This window comes from Pteronotus mesoamericanus, unplaced genomic scaffold, assembly GCF_021234165.1.
Source record: "Pteronotus mesoamericanus isolate MK-2021 breed Mesoamerican mustached bat unplaced genomic scaffold, CSHL_Meso_final contig_20, whole genome shotgun sequence".
NCBI classification, from domain to species: domain Eukaryota; kingdom Metazoa; phylum Chordata; class Mammalia; order Chiroptera; family Mormoopidae; genus Pteronotus; species Pteronotus mesoamericanus.
The window spans coordinates 43,012,137-43,036,105 of NW_026555085.1; the positions used below are offsets into that span (position 1 = coordinate 43,012,137).

At 36.1% G+C, this 23,969-nt stretch overlaps 1 protein-coding gene across 1 annotated transcript in view; it reads left to right on the top strand.

Annotated features, from left to right (window-relative positions):
* The window catches only part of DOP1A (DOP1 leucine zipper like protein A), a 114,326-nt gene that overhangs the window by 64,383 nt on the left and 25,974 nt on the right, over positions 1–23,969 (top strand). The window contains exons 15-23 of the mRNA XM_054569663.1: positions 8,977–9,595; positions 9,996–10,270; positions 11,431–11,583; positions 13,292–13,392; positions 15,010–15,269; positions 16,889–18,878; positions 19,706–19,817; positions 19,929–20,111; positions 21,907–22,032. Coding sequence (XP_054425638.1) covers positions 8,977–9,595; positions 9,996–10,270; positions 11,431–11,583; positions 13,292–13,392; positions 15,010–15,269; positions 16,889–18,878; positions 19,706–19,817; positions 19,929–20,111; positions 21,907–22,032 — 3,819 coding nt within the window. The remainder of the gene's footprint in view (positions 1–8,976; positions 9,596–9,995; positions 10,271–11,430; positions 11,584–13,291; positions 13,393–15,009; positions 15,270–16,888; positions 18,879–19,705; positions 19,818–19,928; positions 20,112–21,906; positions 22,033–23,969) is intronic.

Consider the following 23,969-nt stretch of genomic DNA (forward strand, 5'->3'; position numbering starts at 1 on the left):
AAACATAACTGCATAAAATTATTGTACCTACTGTACTACTCTAATAATTTTATAGCTACCTCTTATTGCTGCTGTGGTGAGCTCAAGGATTGTAAGTAACCACTTAAAACACTGTGTAATGCTAATTGTCTAATCATCTCTGCGTAAGCAGTTTGTCTATCCAGTAAATTGCATTTTGCAGTAAAAAAGTGATCTCTCACGGTTCTTATGTATTTTTTATCATGTTAAATACAATACTGTAAACCTTGAATAACAGATGAGAGCCATACAAAATACCACTAGTGATACTGGAAATACTTCCAAGAAGCAGAGAAAAGCCATGATGTTACCAGAAAAAGTTGAAATGCTTCATATGTTCCATAGATTGAGGTCTAGAACTGCAGTTGACTGCCATTTCCAGATAAATGAATCCAATATAAGGACAATTGTTTTTTTTTAAAAAAAGACATTCTTGAAGCAGCCACTGTACCTGCACCATTAGGAGCAGAAACCTTAAAATACCTTTTTATCTCGTATTGAAAATGCAGCTCTTATGTGGGTGCAAGATTGCTATAAGAAGGGCATACCTATAGACTAATATGAATCAAGAAAAAGCAAAGTCATTGTGTGAAAACTTAAAGTGAAAGGACAGTGAAGGATCTAAAGCTGGAGAATAATTTTAGAGTTTTGGTGTATGGGTGGACCTGGAGAACATTATGCTGAGAAAAATAAGCCAGTCAGAGAAAGACAAATACCGTATGGTTTTACTCATCTTAGAATTTAATGAACAAACTGAATTAACGAACAAAATAGAGACCAACTCATAGACAGAGAGCAGTCCCTTTTGGCATGGCTGCTAAGTGTGGGAGGTTAGAGGGTAGAGGGATTGAACAGAAAGGAAAAAGGATTCATGGACATGAGCAACAGTGTGGTGACTGCGCGGGCGGGGGGAGGTGGGTATAAGGAGACTAAATGTTAATGGAAAAAATACAATAAGAAATTTTTTTAAATAATCCAAAAAAAACTAGAACACTGGTTGGAAAGTGGTATATAAGCTGGGTCTTCAAGGACTGGTAGGATTTACACTGGTGAAAGGAAAGACGCATTCAAAGTAAAGAGCTGTTCTGAGTCAGGCGTTATGGAAATGCCCGCGAGCGCCCTTCTGCTCCCACGGAGGCTGTGAGGTATGGTGGGAAGGGCCTGAGCTCACTCAAACTGCCACTGCCACTAACGTCTTGGGAAATCCTGGGCAGCTTGTTTATCTACGTGAGCCTTGGCCTCTCATCCTTAATATGACAGAATGTGAGAGGTGATGATATGAACTAGCATGTATGAAAACTGTTTTGCCCAGTGTCAGGCATTGAGAAATTTTGTTTCTCAAACAAAAAACTTGCTTCTCCAGCTCTCCAGTTAAGCCAGTGTTTCGACATCGCCATCACGATTTTCCCACATTTTCTGTCATCTTACTATTATTAATTTTCTACTTAATACCGTTATTTAGAATAACATTTAATATTAAAAAGTCAAGATAACAGGAGAAGCAGCTTCTGCCAACCAAGATGCAGCACATGATTTTCTGGATGTCGTTAAGAAAATCATCAAGGGAAAAAGATATCTGCTTGAACAGGTTTTTAATGCAGACTAAAGTGCCCTGTTCTCGGGAAGTACACCACAAAGGACATTTCTTACTAAGGAAGAGATGGGAGCACCAGACTAAAAGGCAGGAAGGAATAGGCTCACAGTATTCTTGTACAAATGTAGTCAGGTTTATGATCATAGACTGCCCTTATCTATAAAGCAGCTAAACCCGGAACCTTGAAGAGAAAAGATAAACACAACTGCCAGTCTTTTAGTTGTACAACAAGAAGGCCTGGACAACAAGAACCCTTTCTTGGGTCGGTTCCATCAATGCTTTGTTCCTGGAGTCAGGAAGTACCTTGCTAGTCAGGGCCTGCCTTTCAGAGTTCTTGTGATACTGGGTAATGCCCCCAGGCACCCAGAACCCCATGAGCTCAACATCAAAGGCTTCGAAGTGGTCTACTTGCCCCCAAATGCAATTTCTCTAATTCAGCCTCTGGGTTCTGAGGATATAAGGACCTTGGAGGTTCATTACACATGGTACTCTATGGAAAGGATTGTTAATGCTATGGAAGAGACTCCCAATGGCGAACATCATGAACGTCTGAAAGTATTACACCATTGAAGATGCCGTCGTTATACAAAAACCAGGAAAGCCACCAAGCCCAAAACAGTAAATTCCTGCTGGAGAAAACTTTGTCCAGAGATTGTGCGTGACTTCACAGGATTTACAACAGAGCCAATCAAGGAATTTATGAAGGTGGAAAAAAAGAAAAAATGGAGTTGCAGGATTTCAACATATGACCCTTGGAGAAATTCAAGAACTAATAGACACCACATGAGAGGAATTAACAGAAGACTGCTGGAGGGAGACAAGTGCTTCTGAACTAATAATGCCAGGCAATGAGGGGAAACACACAGAAGAAGCAGTGCCAGAAAACAAACTGATATTAGATGGTCTGGCAGAAGGGTTCCACTTATTTATGAATGCTTTTGACTTCTTTTATGACATGGATCCTTCTGTGATACAGGCACTTAAAACTAAAACATACAATGGAAAAAGGATTGATAACCTACAGAAACATTTTTTGAGAAATGAAAAGGAAAAAGTCAAAATTACAATGTATTTCCATAAAGTTTTTACTAAGGGTACCTGCCTCCCCTGCCTCCCTTGCCTCCCCTTCCACTCCTTCCACTCCTCTGCTTCTGCCACCCCTGAGACAGTAAGATCAACCCCTCCTTTTCCTGTCCTCCTCGACCTACTCAATGTGAGGATGAGGAGGAAGACATTTATGATGATCCATGTCCACTTAATGAATTGTCACTAATCATAATACGGTTTTAAACTTACCTGGTGTGTATGTGTATGTCTTCATGGGAAAATCTAATAACCGTATGGCAAGAACTGTGTGATATGATTTTGTGTCATCATTATCATTGCTTGAATATTCATCATGTAGAACATCGTGTGAATGATTTGTATGAAAGTGGATCTCCTATCCTTACATAGGCATAAGGTAAATAATATTTAATAAAATTATAAATATGTTAGTTCTCTTATGTTTGCTTTCAAAGAATTACAGTATTGTACATTATACCTCTTTCTTATAATTAAAGAAACTGCCTATCAGCTAGACATCGCAGGTAGGTGGCTTTCTAAAATTTAACACTTTCAATTCTGTATTATGAATATGACTAATATTATATACCATGAAAACATTTATAATCATTCATTAGTGTATAGGCTAGGCTGCTGTGAAGCAGTCATATCAATTACACTAGGCTACCGTGAAACAATGATATTGCTGCTGCTTCATTATCAGTGCATGAATAATTATACCAGTAAATAATTGTGAATTTCTTTTTCACATCTTTTCATTTTTGATGTCTATGTTATTAATACATATAACATATACAGAGTTTTGTTTTACATAAGACAGTGTTGATATAGATATTAACAGATGGTATAAACTTAACACTATCAGTACAGTACAGTACTATAGATGTATATTTTCTCTTCCTTATGGTTTTCTTAACATTTTAATTTCTCTGGCTTTATTGTAAGAACACAGTATATAATACATATAACATACAAAATATGTGTTAATTGACTTGTTTATATTATTGGTAAGGTTTCCTGTCAACAGTAGGATGGCTGTTAGTAGTTAAGTTTTGGGGGAGTCAAAAGTTATACATGGATTTCAGTTGTGTGTGGGTAGGGGTGGGGAGTCAATATCTTCCCTACCCCCACGTTGTTCAAGGGTCAGCTGTTTATTTTTTCAAAGAAGAACAGATTATGAGTAAAATCACTTATACTTAACCATTTAGTGAACTTTGCATAGATCCAAATGTGTGGCAGTAGACTTTCTTGTAGGCTTTTGGCTCTAGTACCGCTTAGCTGTTTATATCAGCACTTTCCAATATAAATATGGTGTCAGCAACATATGTAATTTTTAAATCTCTGCTAGCTACTTCTAAAAAAGAAGAAACAGGTGAAAATAATTTTATATTTTATTTAGCCTTTTCTAGCTAATTTATTATGATTTCAACATGTAATCAATATAAAATTGATGTAATATAAAAAAATTAACCAGATATTTTACATTCTTTTTTGTACTACTTTAAAAATTCCACTCTCTATTTTATACTTGTTCAAATGCTTAATTTTTTTTTTTATCAGAAACACTTGAAATAAAAAAAATCAGTTGTACTGTCAGATCAGCACATTTCAAGTGTTCAGTAGCCACATGTTTATAATCTAAACTTTATTGGTCTTTCTCATATGTATACACTAGATTTTTAACATGCTCTTTTTTAAATCCAGACTCTTTATATTCAGTCTTCTAGATTCTTTTTTTTTTTTTATTAATTTATTTACTTTTTAAATACATTTGTCTCTGCCTTCCCCCCCCTCTTTCCCTTGCCCCCTCCCACCTTCCTTCCCTCAGCTCTTCCCCTTTGGTTTTGTCCATGAGTCCTTGCTATATGTTCCTTGACTTTCCCCTTCCCTTCCCTTTCCCTGCCCCCGCCTTCCCTCTTGTCTCTGTTGATTTCTTTTCCTTTCAGTGTTGCTGGTCATATTTGCCTTGCTTCTTTGCATTGTTGGTTAGGTTCCGCTTATAGGTGAGATCATATGGTATTTGTCTTTCGCCCCCTGGCTTATTTCGCTTAGCATGATGCTCTCCAGTTCCATCCATGCTGTTGCGAAGTATAGTACTTCTTTTTTTCTTTCTGCTGCGTAGTATTCCATTGTGTATATGTACCATAATTTTTTGATCCAATCACCTACTGATGGGCATTTAGGTTGCTTCCAAGACTTGGCTATTGTAAATTGTGCTGCTATGAACATTGGGGTGCATAGGTTCTTTTGTATTGGCGTTTTGGTGTTCTCAGGGTATAGTCCCAGCAGGGGAATCGCTGGATCAAAAGGCAGTTCCATTTTCAGCTTTCTGAGGAAATTCCACACTGCTTTCCATAGTGGCTGCACCAGTCTGCATTCCCACCAACAGTGGACTAGAGTTCCCTTTTCTCCACAGCCTCGCCAGCACCTGTTGTTTGTGGATCTGTTTATGATGGCCATTCTGACCGGTGTGAGGTGGTACCTCATGGTGGTTTTGATCTGCATTTCTCTGATGGCTAGTGATGCTGAGCATCCTTTCAAATGCCTCTGGGCCCTCTGTATCTCCTCCTTAGAAAAGCATCTGCCCAGGTCCTTTGCCCATTTTTTGATTGGATCGTTTGTCTTCTTGGAGTCAAGTCGAGTGAGTTCTTTGTATATCTTGGAGATCAAACCTCTATCTGATGTATCATTAGCAAATATATTTTCCCAAATGGTTGGCTCCCTTTTCATTTTGCTGATGTTTTCTTTAGCCGTGCAGAAGCTTCTTATAGTCTTCTAGATTCTTAATGCTTACTTTATGACATTGAATAGAATTGTAATAATTTTAATCTGCTGGTACCATACTTAAGTAACATACTTAAACACCTGAAAAACATCTATGGCAAACATCAATAATTTAAAAGCTTCCAAGTTTATAATATTAAAATATTTTTAGCAAATATTAACAAAAACACTTAATGAAATTTTATAAGTACAGTGGCACTATGTTAAAACAAATGTTAAAAAATTTCTAGCATTTTTTTTTCAGTTGCATTTTTATTGTTTTTCAGTCAGGAGAACTATATTATCAGGATGTTCTCATACAACCTTTCCCACTAACTCATAATTCTAAAACTGTTTCTAACTGTTTTCTTGGTCCTTCTTAATATATTTCTCTTGATAGATGAAATGAACATTACCGACCTGAAATCCATTTAAATATATCCAGGATTAGTCTACATAAACTAAAACCAGTCTCTCAGACAGACGTTCTTCCCTACCTGCTTATTATTGATATATGATGTTCTGTTTTGATATGACTTTTGGGAAATTCATTTTGTTTGTTGTCTTTCCTTAATTTATGCCTTTAAGATCTTAAAAATAAAATTAAAATAGGTATTAACTGCTTTTGAAGCTTTTCTTTTTATTTGAATGAATGAGACTGTTGAGAGTAGGGAAAGGACCTTAGCATTCATTCTCTCAGCATATTTAAATATGTGAATATTTACTATGTAGAAAACATCTGGAGGTAAGGAAATGGGAACATTGATTTGTAGTAAATGAAATACAATTTAAAAGTGTACTTTTTAAAGCTATTTAATGGTTCATTAACCTTAGAGTGTGCCCCCTTTTTGGTTTTCTTCTGTGTTCCCAGGGCATATATCTTCTTTCCTACTTTTTACTGAAGCACACTGGTATTATCTTCTCTGAGATGTCTGAAAATTGGTCATATTTGAAAGCTGAGGGTATTTTCTGTATTTTTTTAAAGTGTAGGTGAAGGAATGGTTCTTTAAAAAAAATATAAATCTAATTATGTCTTTATGTTCTTACTCCATTTTTGTAAAATCAGTGTATTAAAATGTCTAAAACATATAATTCCTTCCTAGTTTCAGAAAGACATTTTATTAAAAAATAATATGAAACCTAGTTATGTAATATAGACCATACAACTAAATATTATAAATTTGTGGAAGTTTAACTGAAATTTGTAGCTTGAATTCTACTAATGTAATATCCACTGTTTTGTGATCTTTAAGAAAGATCAATATAGAAATGTTTACAGTAACAAGCTAATTACAATTTCACCATTTAAATAATACTACTTTTTAAAAATTCATACAAGATTTTAGATGGCTGTTTACATTTCAAAGGGAAAAAATAGACAAGTTCAATTCCCAAAGCCATCTCTCACTTTGGCATTATAATATGAAAATTTTTCATACTGTTACAGATAAAGTGATATCTGTAACATGCTATTGTGAAAAGAGCATGAAGAGCAGAATCACCTAATTTGAGCTCTTCTACTAACTAATAAGCTTATTTTCTGTAACCTTGGGCCATTTTTTGTTTTGTTTTGTTTAACTTCTTTTAGCCTCAGTTTTCTTACTTTTGAAATAGAGAAAATAGCCTGTCTTCATGCAGCACTCATACTGGGTATCCAGAGGTTAACTAGGCAGTCTCTGCCCTTCCTCAGCCCTTTCGCTTTAGAAGACAAACATTAAACAAATAATTGCACATTCAATTATACTTGTGATGACTATATGTGGGAACATAGAGAGTGGTAGGAATGTAGAAGATTGGGGCCATCTGATCTAGATGGGGACCAAGGAAGGCTTTCTCGAGGAAGGGTTATCTGAGTGAAACCCCAAAGATATTTGGTATAGGAGTGAGGTACAAAGAAGAGAATATTTGTAGAGGAAAGAGCATTTGCAAAGACTTCCAGGCAGAGAGGATCACAGTGTAGACACTGAGGGGGAGATCCACTGTGGAGGAAGGCAGGGACTCCGGCCTTACAGAGCCTTCCCACTGTGCTAAGGCTTTTACTCTCTGTCTTAGGAACACACCCAAGGGGAAAAAGGCAAGTGACATAATCATACTTGTGTATTAAAAAAATTACTCTGGCTGTAGCGTGGAGCATGGATCTGAGAAACAAAAATGGATGTGGGGAGACCTGCAGTAGTGCAGGTGAGAGTAGTGATGGCAATGTGCTAACAAGGCGGGGGAACGAAGACAGAGAACTGGATGAATTAGTCATATATTTAGGAGGAAAAAAGTCAACAAAACATAGTCACGGTTTGGTAAGGGTCATGAGTGATTACTGACATTTACTGAATGTCTGCTAAGTGCCAGGAGTTATACCAGATACTTTATACTTGTATGGCCTATCTTACTTAATCCTCATAGCCACTGTAAATTGTAGGCATTATTGTCATGTCAGTTATACAAATTAGGAAAACGAAGTTTGGAGAGGTTAAAAAATTTGCCAAGCTAGAAAATGGCAGAGCCTTAGCTGACTACTGGCCAGCACCCTTAAGCAGTATACTGAAGTGGGTGTGAAGGAGGTGTTGAAGGGAGGTTCCTGTCTTCCTGGTGTGATGCATGGTGGTATGATTTGCTGAAGGAAGGAACATTGGGTGAGGCCCAGCTTTATGGCAGCAGAGCATGTAGTACAGATCGTTAGTGATCTTATTCAAATTTAAATTACGTTCTGGCACAATCACTCATGGAATACACATTAGGTACAACTTTTGGTTACTTAAACAAGGCCAGAAAATACGCTTAAGTGATTGCACTCGTCCTGTCATCGGGAGGGAACAGTTAGTCCATTCCAGCTCTACTGCAATAGCTGGGTCATTTTTTTGTTTATGCTTTAATTGTTTCTTGTCATCCTCTAGATTATAAACTATTTCTTTAACTCCTAATACCCAATGCAGTGTCCGGTATGTAATGGGGGTTCAGTAGCTGTTTGTCAAAGGCATGTAAGAATGTTAATAGGCAAACATTCAAATAGTACTTTATACCTGTCAAACAAATTTCACACTCATGTCGTCATGAATCTATTAGATTTTATTTCTAGTTCTCAGAATGTCTGTTGTTTTGTTTTTTTTACCTTACATGACCCATTTCTTGGATTGTTTAGACATTAGGAAAGTTGCATTGTTTATACATTAGGAAAGTATTTTCATAAAGTAGATTGAATAAATTATTAGTCTTTTGAAAACAAGGATACGGATCTTAGAAGTCTGTACATACACATATTTCACCTTCATGAACCTAACTTTATGCTATGCATGTAGTAAAAAAAAAGCATATTTAATGAAAGACTTTACTGTATTCATTAGAACCATACCTGTATGTCCTATTGATTGTCTTACACATATAAATCAATTGTAGAAACCATTTTAAGATTCAGCTGAATGTATAGATGAAGTTGTGAATAGTAATCTAAAATTAACTTCTCTCCAAATGTCGTCATTTCTGTTTTTTAATTCCGAATATATACATCTACTCAGCCTTTTGTTCTTTTTAATCACTACCAGGTATCATCAGTTTCTCTTGAAAATCGTACTGAAGCTTTTGAAGACGGAGAAAATCCACCAAGTAGTCAGTCGTCAGAGAGCGGGTTCACTGAGTTTGTACAGTATCAAGCAGACCGAACTGATGACATTGACAGAGAGCTGAGTGAGGGGCAGGGACTAGCTACCATCCCAATTGGTAGCACGTCCTCTGAGACAGAAACAGCTTCCACTGTGGGATCTGAAGAAACCATCATCCAGCCCCCTTCCATAGTCACTCAGGGGACAGCACCTCGAAGTGGGAAGACGGTCCAAAAGACTGCAATGCAGTGCTGCTTAGAGTATGTCCAACAGTTTCTCACCAGACTTATCAACCTCTACATTGTTCAGACTAACTCTTTTTCTCAAGCTTTGGCTACAGAGCATCACCGGGATCTCAGCAGAGAGCAAGGAGACACTTCAAAATGGGACAGGGATTCACATGGAGATGTAAAAGAGAGAAGCATAAATAAACAAACAACCTCAAAAGAATACCTTTCTGCCTTCCTTGCTGCCTGCCAGCTCTTCTTGGAGTGCTCAAGTTTTCCAGTTTACATCGCTGAGGGGAACCATACTTCAGAGTTACATTCTGAATCAGAGACTGGTAAGGTAGTTTCTGTTTTGTTCATATTTAAACATTTGCTGTGGCTTGCTTTTTTTTCCAGTAGCACTCAGATATTAAAACTGAATTTTTTTAAAATATATACACACACTGCAGTGATTACTATGTAATGTTTGATTAATATACTGTCTTTCAGTACAGGAAATTGATTGTATAACTTGGCAAAAGAAAAATACTTATTTTTAAAGTTTATGAAATTCTTGTTATTGCTTATTTTCTAGTCTAGGTGAGATACCTTGGTTTTCTGAATAGATCAATATCTAAAGGTAGTAAGTAGAGGAGTTTTGTTGTTTTGTTTTTTTTTTTAAATTAGATGGGAAGTTAAAGTATGTGTGAAAGGGTTAGAGTGATGAATTCTGTTGGCTTCCGTCTTTTATTTCAGACTGGGAGCATGTGCAGCCTCCACTGTGGCTCCAGACTCTGATGAGTGCTTGCAACCAAGCAAGTGATTTTAGTGTGCAGAGTGTTGCTATTTCACTCGTCATGGACCTGGTGGGATTGACTCAGTCCGTGGTCATGGTCACTGGGGAAAACATCAACAGTGTGGAACCTGCACAACCCTTAAGTCCAAACCAGGGAAGAGTGGCTGTGGTTATTAGACCTCCCCTCACGCCAGGCAATCTGAAGTACATAGCTGAGAAGACTGAATTTTTCAAGGTAAATTCTAAATATATGCATGACTAAAATGATACTTGACCTCATTTGCATAGCACAAATTTTCAAGATGATAATCAGGCTTAACTGAACAATTCAGTATCATGATGTATAGAAAAAGATACCACACTTGATCTGCAATGCTTTGCCCATCTTGTCCCCTTTTTTGTGTGAAGAAAAAAATAAGGATGAGGGGAATATTAAAGCAAATAAAGGGCAAAATCTAAGGCACTAAATCCATGGAGGGAATCATTTCAACTAAAAAAAAAAAAAAAAAAAAAGGAAAGCTCATTTATATAGTAAAAAAATTACTTCCAGATGAAGCATTTGTGGCACTTTTGCTTCATACAACTTAGCTCTCCAGAACTCCTAGGAAGAGGTTTTCTTACTGTATATTGTTTGATTATCATCTGTGGTGTGTGATGACATTTAGAGAAAATGCACAGTCTTTGATTTCTACAACAGTAAAAATGATATTCTCTACACAGAAAGAACTTCAAGTATATTTGGATTGTATTACATCTTAAGATGGTAGTTTTTTTATACATAAATATTTAATATTTATCTGCTTTCAAGTCATTGTGTACCTCCAGATAAGTGCCTCCTGCTAAATTAAGGTTGATTTCCATAACATTGTAGTAGTAAACCCTGAAGACTGTTGAATTTTTATTAATGCCGTCATAGATCATCAGGTGCTATGTTAACATATGTAGCTCTAAAATAATATGACCTATTTTATTTGCCTTGAGTAGTTCAGGTATTTGGACTGAATTGTATTTCACTTTGCAACATATAACTGTAGATATTAATGTATTCAATATAGGATTTATGCCCTCTTAAGGATAATGTATTCCAGCATCACTTTACTAAATGTCACTAAACTAGTGAAATGGGCACTTATTTTGGCTCTGCAGAAAGTGCTCACATGCCAAATGTATAAATAAATATTATTAAAGGACTATCATAAAAGGTTCTGAGGGCCTGAGTGACCAGAAGGTGGGAGGATGAAAGGTACACTTTTAAATCTCATCTCAGTGGCATAATGAGTATTAAAGAACTTCAAGGCTTGGCAGTCAGACTTGTATGTACCAGTAGGAAATGTTTGCTAATAAGTTTTCATGTATGGTTTTGTAATACTGTCACTTTCACATTTTTTTCTACAGCATGTAGCTTTAACATTGTGGGACCAGCTGGGAGATGGAACACCTCAGCATCACCAAAAGAGTGTGGAACTGTTTTATCAGTTACATAACTTGGTTCCTTCTTCTAGCATCTGTGAGGATGTTATAAGTCAGCAGTTAACCCATAAAGATAAGGTAAATTCTTCTCTTCTTATCCTGTGTCAGCTCCCCGCTCCCATTATACCAAGTGTAAAGTAAGGAAGCCCTAAGGAAATGATTGCAGCTAGTATCTGGATAAGGGAGAATAGAGCTTTGTTCAGAGTGATTTAACATCTTTAAAATAAATGTTCTATTCTTTTTAGAAGAAAGTTCTTAACAAAATCATCAGTGATATGAAAAATCAAGTAACCCAAAATCAAAAACTGAATCTATTTCTTGGTTCATGGGGATCATACCAGTTATGGGGAATGATGGTTAAAGTTGTTGCTGGACCAAGTTCTTGAGTCATAAAAGAGGAATCAGTGACCTCAGTCGTGATACTGATGGATACATCAATATATGAGGAAACAAGTGCTAGAGAAAACTGACAAAGTTTTTTATAATATTACAGTTTCTACTTGGTTTACATTAACATGTTCATGTTAATTATCTTGGTTTACATTAACATGTTCTAATATCAAAAGCTTATCTTTCTAAATAATTTATTTTTACATTGTTCTATCCATTGTTATTGTAACACTTAATCTTTTTCCAAATAATCCCAAAAGTAGTGTAATATTTTTCTTGGAATAATATTTTAAGTGTTTAATTTTTTTAATCTAATAAACCAGCTTTGTAAGTGATAGTAAATTCACATTGGAGTAATATGGGGGGGGACCCAAAAAAACCCTGGAATTTACTTATAAAAAATTGTGTATTCTTACAAGTTTAAAGTTGAGCCATCTTCAAAGGACTCTCCATTTAATGTGATACACCTATCAAGACATTTTTTTCCACTGCTCAAAACAGTTTTTTTTAATTTATTTATTTTTTCAAATACATTTGTCTCTGCCTACCTCAAAACAGTTTTGAACTCGTCAATTTTGATGTCTTTTAGTACTTCTGCCAGTTTTTGTTTCACCTCTTCCACATTGGCAAAACATTTCCCTTTGAGGAATTTTTTCATCTGGGGAAACAAAAAAAGGTCACTTGGAGTGAGATCAGGTGAATAGGGAGGGTGGGGCACGAGACTCATGCCATTTCTGATTAAAAACTGTGTTAACACTCAGCACATGTGGGAAGGTGCACTCATAAATCACCCATCATGAAATGGGCAAATGCATTGAAAGAGTCTTCAATACAAATTCACTGAAGCCAAACATGGCCTCTCACAACAACCTCAGCTGGTGCACTGATTCAGATGGGTTCCTAGAACACTCACCTAGTCGGGGAAGCCTGTACTCTAAGGGTCCTGCCCTCGAGAAGAGAACTTTTTTTTCCCAGCCCCCACCTCGTATGTAATTTTTAAGAGCAAAACTAAACCATATAGTACAATAAAATCAATTTTGACTTGTAAGCATTTATATTAAAATGAGGGGGAAAGACTTCCTATACTCAAGATATTGTGATGACATGCACATTACAGGGTCTTTTCATACAATAATCTAGTAAACTGATTATCTAGACTAAACTGAATAATTATTTATGAGGCAGCATGAGATGATCCTTTAGGTTTAATATTTTTAATATTTTTAAGTATTTTCTATGTTTCTACTTAACTGAAAAAATAGTTTATTGCATTGTGTTTTGGAGTACCATGAATATTAAACATAACACTGTCTCTTAAATAGCTACGTTGATTTTGCTAAAATTGCTTATCTTCAGAGGAGAATAAAACAATTTAATCTCTCATGTTCCCTCTCAGAAAATAAAGATGGAAGCACATGCAAAGTTTGCAGTTCTTTGGCACCTAACAAGGGACCTCCATATAAATAAGTCTTCATCTTTTGCACGTTCTTTTGACAGGTTGGTTACATTTTATATTCGGATTTCATAGTCAGATATCTTAATGTCTCTTGTTGAACCCTCAGTTTGGCAGGAGTAGGCAATAGCAATTTACATGTTTCAAAAAAAATTTTTTTAATCCTCACCCAAGGATATGTTTATTGATTTTAAAGAGAAAGGAAGGGAGAGGGAGAGAGAGAAACATTGATGTGAGAAAGAAACATCAATTGATTGCCTCCCACACATGCCCTGAGTAGGGATCGAACTCACAACCTAGGTATGTGCCTGACCAGGAATCGAACCCTCAGCCTTTTGATATATGGGATGACGCTCCAACCAACTAAGCCACCCAGCCAAGGCAGCAATTTATACATTTTATAAATAGAATTTATAAATTATTGTTAAAAATCTAAGCTATATTAAAATTGATGGCATTTTCATTTATCTGCCAGATTTCCCTTTCTTGTTTGGTCCCTTCCTTTCATTTGATGACTATTAACCAAGTCCCTATGATGTGGTAGATTCTGTTCCATATGTCAGAATACAGCAATGAAGACAGCTTTCTTGAATCTATATTCACATTGAGTGAGATTGCATATGAACAGTAGATCGTATAAGTGTTTCTATAGCAGTTATTCTCCATCATCTGCCTCAATCTGCCTGAACCGGATTTATTAAAATCTAAAGCTAAATTACTAACAAACCATTTCCATGGATCCAGAGAACCTGTAGCTGCCTGTGAATGGTTTTGCTATTTGTCCAGCTTACATAGATGACTCATTCCCCAAATATGAGATTTACATTGACTTCCAAGGAGATGCCACTTATGGGTAGATTCATATATTGGCATCAGATAGCAGTCTTGGCCAGCAGTCCTCTTAGAGATGGCCAAATGTAACTATGCTTAAAGCCCAACTGGATGTTATTTCAGAGGGTGCTTTTGAAGCAGCATCACTATCTTTAAATGATCTGCTGTTGAACCTCTACAATGAACTAGGCTCTAGGCCCAGGTACTTCACAAATATCATCTCTAATTTGACGACCATGTTTCCTCATTGTACAAGTGAGGCAGTGAAGACCCAGACAAGTTGTTTACTTGCCCAAGACCACACATGAGATAAAGTGGATGGCCCAGATTTGAATCTTGGGTGCTCTGATTCCAAACTGTCCCTTTATGCCTTTCATAGAAAGTCTTCCCTTGCATTAAGCATGTAGTTTAGATTCATAAAGGGAATGGGAGCAGAGGAGCATGGTACAGCATAGAGATAACATTGACTTGCATTGCAGGGGGTATAGTATTTGGTGACAGGAATATGTTGCTAAAACTAGACTAATTTTCCAAGGTTATTATTTTCTCTTTTTTACTATTTATCTTATAAGAATAATGTATGCTGGTAAGATTTCAAGAAACACAAGTACCTACAAAAAGGGAAAAGACTGTTTTCTCCTTCTTATTGTATGTGCTGAGACTGTAGTGGTTCAGGTTATTAAAATGCTGTGGTCAAAAGTTATCCTGAAGTACAATTATTTTATAATAGTTAATTCAAAGTAAGAAACATAATTTATAGTAATATTAATCTTAGAAAAATTAGAGTGTCACAATTAAAGCAGACATTTTGTTCTTTGTGTTTCTTGTAGGTCACTGTTCATCATGTTAGATAGCCTTAACAGTCTCGATGGTTCTACTAGCTCTGTGGGACAAGCCTGGCTGAACCAAGTCCTACAAAGACATGATATCGCAAGAGTTTTAGAACCATTGCTATTGCTTCTGCTTCACCCCAAAACTCAGAGGGTTTCAGTGCAGCGTGTACAAGCAGAACGTTATTGGAATAAGGCACCTTGTTATCCTGGAGAAGAGAGTGACAAGCATTTCATGGAAAATTTTGCGTGCAGCAATGGTGAATATCACGTGGAACTAGAAAAACTTTATATTTAGAGTTAAGCTATTAAAGTACAGTGAGAGGTGAACACAACAGTGATTGGCAAGAGAATTGAATGTGAGATTTTCTCCATTCTTATGGCTTATTTTCTCTCCTCTGCGTGCATGAGCAGTGCTCTCATGGGCCATATCAGAATGTGCTTCATCAATGACCATGTTAGGGGATTTAAATCTCTCTTCTTAGTTGACTCTACTTTCAGGGGAGTAATCACAACACTTTTCAGAGAGAGTCTTCAGTTTAGACGGAAATACCTTTAGATTTTATTTCACAATCCTGGTCCTACAGGGCTCTGTAGATACTTCATTAGGAATGGATGAGAGTAAGCTTATAATGCATATTTATATTTCATGAGTCATTTTCCTTATCAGTAAAGCGGGAATTGTAACCCACTTCTCAAGTCATGTTTATGATATGTTTACTGCAGTGACTGGCATATTAAAAGTGTTTGATAAATACTATTATTACTATGAAACCCACACTTTAACAAACTGTTTAGTGATGTCCCCTGTAATATAGCAGTAATGGCCCCTTCTATTACATTATTCTATGTTAGGGACTGTTATTTATCATTTGTATCTCTTGACAAATAGCCCTGTGTGGTCAGTAATAAAAAAGTAATTTTACTGAGCAGGGATTTGATTTTTAGAAGGATGTGCTTTCTCAAAGGCTCACCACTGGTAAGTGACGCAAGCTGGAACTAAACTGTCGTCACCTTTAGTGTGTTTCTACAGAAGCTCGGTTCCTTTCTCTAGCTTCCTTTACACTGCTTTCCCTGAATCTTCTAGGAAAAAGCTCTACCTTGCTACTTGCCAGAACTTCTATGTGTTATCACTTTATCTACCACAGTTGCTGCCTGACTACTGAATTCTCACCTCTCCTCTGAAATCAATCTCAGACCTCACCTGTGGTATCATGATTCTTTCCCTCAAAGTGATGGCATTCGGTTTGTACCACCCATATGCGATTAACCTTTACACCCTTTCTAAAAGGATGCTGTCAACATAGTATGCTCTCCAAAAAGTACAGAAATAGATTAATATATTGTTGATTCCTTACTAATTTTAAGCTCCTTAGAAAGAACAGTGTCTTTTCCTTCTCTCACTCTCATTGTCTATTGGTTTAGGGACTTACTCATACCAGATAATTCATAAATGTTTTTTGAATTTTACTAAAATCAAGGAGGTTGTGTTTTTATACTTCCCTTTAGCATAATTAAGGGGAAGTATCACATAGGGAGGGGGAAAAAACAACATTTGAACTGCAGTGGAAAAGGATGTCTTATTTGGGGGTAAGGGCAAATTTTTATATTTCGTCGGTATTAAACATGGTGTTCTGTCTCAATGCAATTGAATAATAGGCCTTCTGTTGAATTGTGTTTATTAAATTCTAGTTAATAATCATCTATACAATTTTCTAACTTAAAGGGTCTAAAATAGTAATATGATTTTAATAGTAAACTGTAAGTACAATTTGAAAGTAATGATTAAAATCTTGAGTTCAGTTTACATTTCTACATTTTCATTATATTAACTATTTTATATTTTTCCTCCTTTATTACTATTCTTCTCATACACCAGTAAGCCAAGTACAACTTGTTGCATCTAAAGGAAATGGTGAAAAGCCGCTTACCGTGGATGAAATAGAGAACTTTAGTCTCACCGTTAACCCATTAAGTGACAGACTTTCCCTTCTGAGTACCAGCAGTGAGACAATTCCAATGGTTATATCTGATTTTGACCTTCCAGACCAACAGATAGAAATACTTCAGAGTTCTGACTCTGGATGTTCACAGTCCTCTGCTGGAGACAACCTGAGTTATGAAGCTGATCCTGAAAATGTGAATACCCAAGAGGATTCTCAAGTGCCAAATGCAAACTCCCCAGATGATGATGTTCAGCAGGTAGTGTTTGACCTGATATGTAAAGTCGTAAGTGGCCTCGAAGCAGAATCTGCATCAGTTACTTCTCAGTTAGAAATTGAAGCTCTGCCCCCAAAGCACAGTGATGTAGATCCAGGTGAGGAGGCGATTAAAAGTGAAGATCAGTCCACTCAGCTGAGTCAGAGTACTTTGCTGAGTAACGAAAGTTCTCAGCTTCTGTCTGTGTCTGTGGAAGAAGGCCGTGAGTGTGTGGCAAATGGAATCTCCAGAAATAGCTCCTCACCTTGTATTTCAGGAACCACACAGACTTTCCATGACTCTTCTGTTGCTTCCACAGAAACCAAATCTAGACAGAGGAGTCACAGTAGTATCCAGTTCAGCTTCAAAGAAAAATTGTCAGAAAAAGTCTCAGAGAAAGAAACAATTGTTAAGGAGTCAGGCAAACAACCAGGAGCAAAACCTAAAGTAAAACTTGCCCGAAAAAAGGATGATGACAAGAAAAAAACTTCAAATGAAAAACTCAAACAAACCAGTGTATTCTTTAGTGATGGTCTGGATTTAGAGAACTGGTATAGCTGTGGAGAAGGAGAAATTTCTGAAATTGAGAGTGACATGGGTTCTCCAGGATCACAGAAATCTCCTAATTTCAACATCCATCCGCTCTATCAGCATGTGCTTCTGTATCTCCAGTTGTATGACTCATCAAGGACTCTTTATGCTTTTTCTGCCATCAAAGCCATATTGAAAACTAACCCTATTGCTTTTGTAAATGCCATTTCAACCACTAGTATAAATAATGTGTATACCCCTCAGTTGTCTCTGCTTCAGAATCTATTGGCCAGACACCGGATTTCTGTTATGGGCAAAGACTTTTATAGTCACATTCCAGTGGACTCAAATCACAACTTTAGGAGTTCTATGTATATAGAAATTCTCATATCACTCTGCTTGTATTACATGCGTAGCCATTACCCAACTCACGTCAAGGTCGCTGCACAAGATTTAATAGGCAATCGAAACATGCAGATGATGAGCATAGAAATTTTGACACTTCTCTTTACTGAGCTGGCGAAAGTAATAGAAAGCTCAGCAAAGGGTTTCCCTAGTTTTATCTCTGATATGTTATCTAAGTGCAAAGTTCAGAAAGTAATTCTTCACTGTTTGCTGTCATCTATCTTCAGTGCACAGAAATGGCATAGTGAAAAAATGGCAGGTAAGAATATGATCGCTGTGGAAGAAGGTTTCTCAGAGGACAGCCTTATCAATTTCTCAGAGGATGAATTTGACAGTGGCAGCACACTCCAGTCACAACTTCTTAAAGTTCTTCAGAGGCTCATTGTTCTAGAACACTGGGTAATGATTACCCCTGAAGAAAATGAAACAGGTTTTGATTTTGTAGTATCTGATCTGGAACACATCAGTCCCCATCAGCCTATGACTTCTCTTCAGTATTTGCATGCTCAGCCAATCACATGTCAAGGCATGTTTCTCTGTGCGGTGATACGGGCTTTACACCAACACTGTGCTTGTAAGATGCATCCGCAATGGATTGGTTTAATCACATCTACTCTACCTTACATGGGAAAAGTTCTACAGAGAGTGGTTGTTTCTGTGACACTACAGCTTTGCAGAAATTTAGATAACCTGATTCAGCAGTACAAATATGAAACAGGATTATCTGATAGTAGGTAAGAGTTGATTTTTAACTGTGTTGTCATTGACATTTATCACACATATGACTGCTTCATCATCCAGACTGTCAGTCACTATTTGGATAAATTAGTGAATATCAGTAGGTTACAAATAGTATGTTATTTTCACAAAGAAGAAAATTCAGATTGAGTAAGAGAAACAATAAAAGAATCAAGATTGGAAAAGAGAAGGAATATTTAAACAGGCTTTTTTTTTCTCCTAAGGGCTGAAATTAATTACATTCTTGACTAAGCTGGCAAAAGTAATAGAAAGCTCAGCAAAGGGTTTCCTTGATTTTATCTGATATGTTTTGTAAGTGCAAATTAATTTCACACTAAATTAATTTAAAATCACAAATAATTCTTTTCCCATCAGATTCTGTTTCTTGTTTTAGAGGTGAAATTCTTTCTGTATCCCCAAGCCATGTTTAAAATGAGTATGTCAAATTAGCCAAATATTCAATAGACTAGTTTCTGGTTTACCTCCTCTATAACCTCAGTGATGACATGTAAAATATGAGAACACTGTCTGTGTTATTTAATATTGATATTCCTGCTTTACCCAGTTGCTAGAGATTTACTGGCTAAATTTGTTTATTTTCTATTGAATTTTTTAACCAAAAAGAACTTCAGTATACTTACTGTGACTCACATATTTTATAGATTAGCTATAAAAGCTCCTAATTTATTCTTTTAGTCATTTATTTATGTAATATTTCTTGAGCACTTACTATGTGCCTCCTACATGCTGGCCATTTACTATTGATAAAACATGGACTTTTTTTCCTCAGAACTTATGTTCGAACAAATGCATTTTATTTCAGGCCTCTGTGGATGGCATCAGTTATTCCACCAGATATGATTCTTACTCTTTTAGAAGGGATCACAGCCATTATCCATTACTGCTTGTTGGATCCTACTACACAGTATCACCAAGTAAGACTGCACAAATATTTGACTTTTTTACAAAAAGACTATGAGATACAGCAAGTCCCCATTTATAAGTCTCAGTAAGCAATGTTTTGTTTTTACCCCCAACTTTAATAGCTTTGGGTCAATGTAGACCAAAGACACTTGTTGGAAGCCCGCAGAGGAATTCTCTCAATCCTTCATATGATCATGTCCTCTGTGACTTTGCTCTGGAGCATACTGCATCAGGCGGATTCTTCAGAAAAGATGACTCTTGCTGCATCTGCGTCTGTGACCGCTATTAATCTCGGAGCCACAAAGGTCAGAAATTCACACTTCATCTGAAACTCAAGATCTATTTGAGCACTTGCCCACAGATTATGTTCAGGATTTGTGAATAATTTGGGTCATATTAATGGCATTCTAATGGATCAAGTAATTATCAAATTTTTAACTGTTTATTGAGTTGTAACATAAAACTCACCTAAAGTATATGCCACTTAATTATTTTTAAAAATTAATTTTCAGAGTAGTAAAACTATCACCACAGTCTACTTTTCAAACATGTCTATTACCACAAAGATTCCAAATACCCATTTGCAGTCACTTCTTGTACCTATCTTTATTTAACTCCAATCAACGATTCACCTGTTTTCTTTATATGTAGATTTGCTTTTTCTGAGCATTTTGTATAAATGGAATCATACATTATTTTGTCTTTTGTATCTAAGTTCTTTCATGTGACAGCATTTTTGATGTTTATTCTTACATGTTAAACTTTGTTCCTTTTTTAAGGGCATTTTAGGTTGACATTTTATATGCAAACCCTCCTAGAAAACAATTAGCAATATGTACAAAGAGCTTTAAAAGTTTGATAGTTTTTTACCTAGTGACGAATTCTATAGTAATCAAAATTATGCAGATATATATTCATAAGACATTTATTATAGCTGTATTTGATAGTAAACAAAGATCCTAAATAATAAATAAGTAAATAATTAAAAAAGTATCCTTTAGTGCTATATTATGTAGCTACTAAAATTGTAGTTTTGAAGAATTCTTAGTGAATGGAAAAGTGCTTAAAAGTTTAGTGAAACAGGGATGTTATTTAATTGAACAAATACTATATTTCCAATTATGTAAATTTCTCTTCAGAAAAAGGAATAAAGTTCATGTGTTAATAGTGATTATCTCAGAATGATGGAATTAATGGTTGTTTAAAAAACACTTTTATATATTTTCCAAATTTTTATTTTATATGGAAGACAATTATATGAATTCTTAAAAGTGTTATGCTTTGTCAGTTGTCAAATTGAATTCCTCTGTTACCTGGGCCTGACTTCCTAGATTTGTGAGTCGTGGGAACACATCTGGAACTGGGCAAAAGGGGAGGGTTAGAATCATGAGAAAATTTTGTTTGAATAGTGATGTTTGGATTAAGCTATGGGTTTTTTTGTTCAGTTTCACTTAAATGTAAAACCCTTCTTCCCCCTGCCTTTTTAGAAAAAGAATCTACCTCAAACATAATTGAATTACATTTACAGTTGCCTCTTGAAGCACACAGGGGTTAGGGGCGCTGATCCCCAGTGCATTTGAAAATCCATGGGAACTTTTGACTGCCCCAAAACTTAAGTTTTCCCTCAGTGTCCATGGGGTATTTGGTCCCTGGACCCCCCATGGATGTGAAAGTCTGTGGATGCGTAAGTGCCCTATATACAGTGGCATAGATTTGTGCATATAGTCAGTCCTTTGCATCCATGGACTCACAACCATAGGCGGAAAACAGCACAGGTATTTATTGGAAAAAAATTGTGTATGAGTGAACCCTCAGAGGTCAAAGCTTTGTGCAATAGACAACTATATTGTGTTTTTCTATTATCTCATCACATTACTGAGACTCTTGCATTTAGCTGATTGGTTGTTTTCATTTTATAGGTTTTTTATTTTTTTCAGAATTAAAATGACTATGGGTTCATCTCTTAACATGATTACAGTTTCCTCTGCTATTATTGAGGTAATAAAACATATAGGTACTATAGATTATTCCAAGAAAAACTAAAAGTGCATTATTAATGGTTACATAATTTTTAATCCACTTGTCATTTGCTTATTTTAGAACTTGAGACAGCAGATTCTTGAATTATTGGGCCCCATTTCAATGAATCATGGTGTTCACTTTATGGCTGCCATTGCATTTGTATGGAATGAAAGAAGACAGAACAAAAACACCAACAGGACCAAGGTATGTATTTAACCATTTTATACTTCTTTTTTTAATTTGGTAAGCATTTGGTGAGTACAGTAAGTCCCCACTTAACATTGACAATGGGTTCCTGGAACTGTGGCAAAACAGCAGATAATGAAACCAGTGTTACCATAGGCTGATTGGTATAAACAAAAGTTAAGTTCCGACAGCATCTCATCACTGTTAAAAAGAAATGACTTTGAACAAAATGACATCATCAAGGACCCACTGTACAGGCTGCTTTTCAACTCTCCATTAGCTGCAAAAGCACTGGGATGGGGGGTAAGTTGAAAAGACACAAGTTTGTCTACTGGTATAGATATGACTTGTTACCTAAATATCTTAAATAAGCAGAAAAGGTACTATTGTAAGTGAAAGGAGAAATTAGTATGATATTAAATTGTAGCTATATTTAAATAGCTATGATAATCTAGTAGAATATATATATTTTTTTAAGATTTTATTTATTTATTTTTAGAGAGAGGGGAAGAGAGGGAAAGAAACATCAATACATATAAAAATTACCTCTCACACAGCCCAACTGGGGGCCTGGCCCGCAACCCAGGCATGTGCCCTGACAGGGAATCAAACCAGCGACCTTTTGGTTGGCAGGCCAGCACTCAATCCACGGAGCCACACCAGCCAGGGCTAGTAGACTGTATCTTTTAAATCCTAGTTATTCAGGGTACAAAGCAAGGATATGGAGAAAAATTTTTATCTTCACTAGTTTTTTATTATCACATGATAGGTTAGTTTGTTTCGAAATGTAATTTACATATTGATTTTGATGGGGTTATACACATGAAAATTGTGTTGTTTTGTGGTTTCGAAACTTCAATAAAAATGTTCAATATTAGAAATAAGTAGTGACTCATTAGTATATTACAGCTATTAGGTTTACATTCATATAAATAATATGATTTGTCTAGCTAAAGGTTTCTGGTATGTTATTTTTGTGCTGGTTTTACACTACATATATGCTGACATTTCTTAAGTAATAAAAATAAACATTTCACTTATGACATTATTTTGCATGTGAAGATTCAGTAATAGATACTAATTGGACAGAATTGAAATCCTGGACTATTTGAAAGCAGTCAATTAATATTTGACAAAGAAAGCAAGAGCATACAATGGGGTAAAGAGAGTCTATTCAATAAATGGTGCTGGGAAAATTGGATAGATACTTGCAAAAATAAAATAAAACTAGACCACCTCCTTACACTATATACAAGAATAAATTCAAAATAGATTAAAGACTCTAACGTAAGACTCGAAACCATAAACATCCTAGAAAACACCAGCAGTAAAATCTTGGACATTTCTCTTAGTGAATCGCCTTGGGCAAGGGAAACAAAAAATAAACAAATGTGACTACATCAAACTAAAAAGCTCTTGCACAACAAAGGAAACCATCAAAAAAAAAAAAAATGAAAAGACAGCCCACTGAGTGGGAGAACACATTCATCAATGATACATATGGTAAAAGGTTAATATCCAAAATTTATAAAGAATTCATACACCAAAAAATTTACAAACAATCCAATTAAAAAATGGGCAAAGGATCCGAATACACACTTCTCCAAAGAGAGTGTACAGATGGACAATAGACATACAAAAAGATGCTCAACATCACTAATTATCAGAGAAATGCCAATTAAGATCACAATGAGAGATCACCTCACACCTGCCAGAACGGCTACCACCAATAAATCAACAAGCAGCAGGTGCTGGCGAGGATGTGGAGAAAAGGGAACCCCCGTGCAATGTTGGGGGGAATGCAGATTGGTGCAGCCAGTGTGGAAAACAGTATGGAGGGTCCTCAAAAGATTTAAAATGGAACTGTCTTACGACCCAGCAATTTCACCTCTGGGTATATATCCAAAGAAACCCAGAACGCTGATTAAAAAGAATATATGCACCCCTGTGTTCAT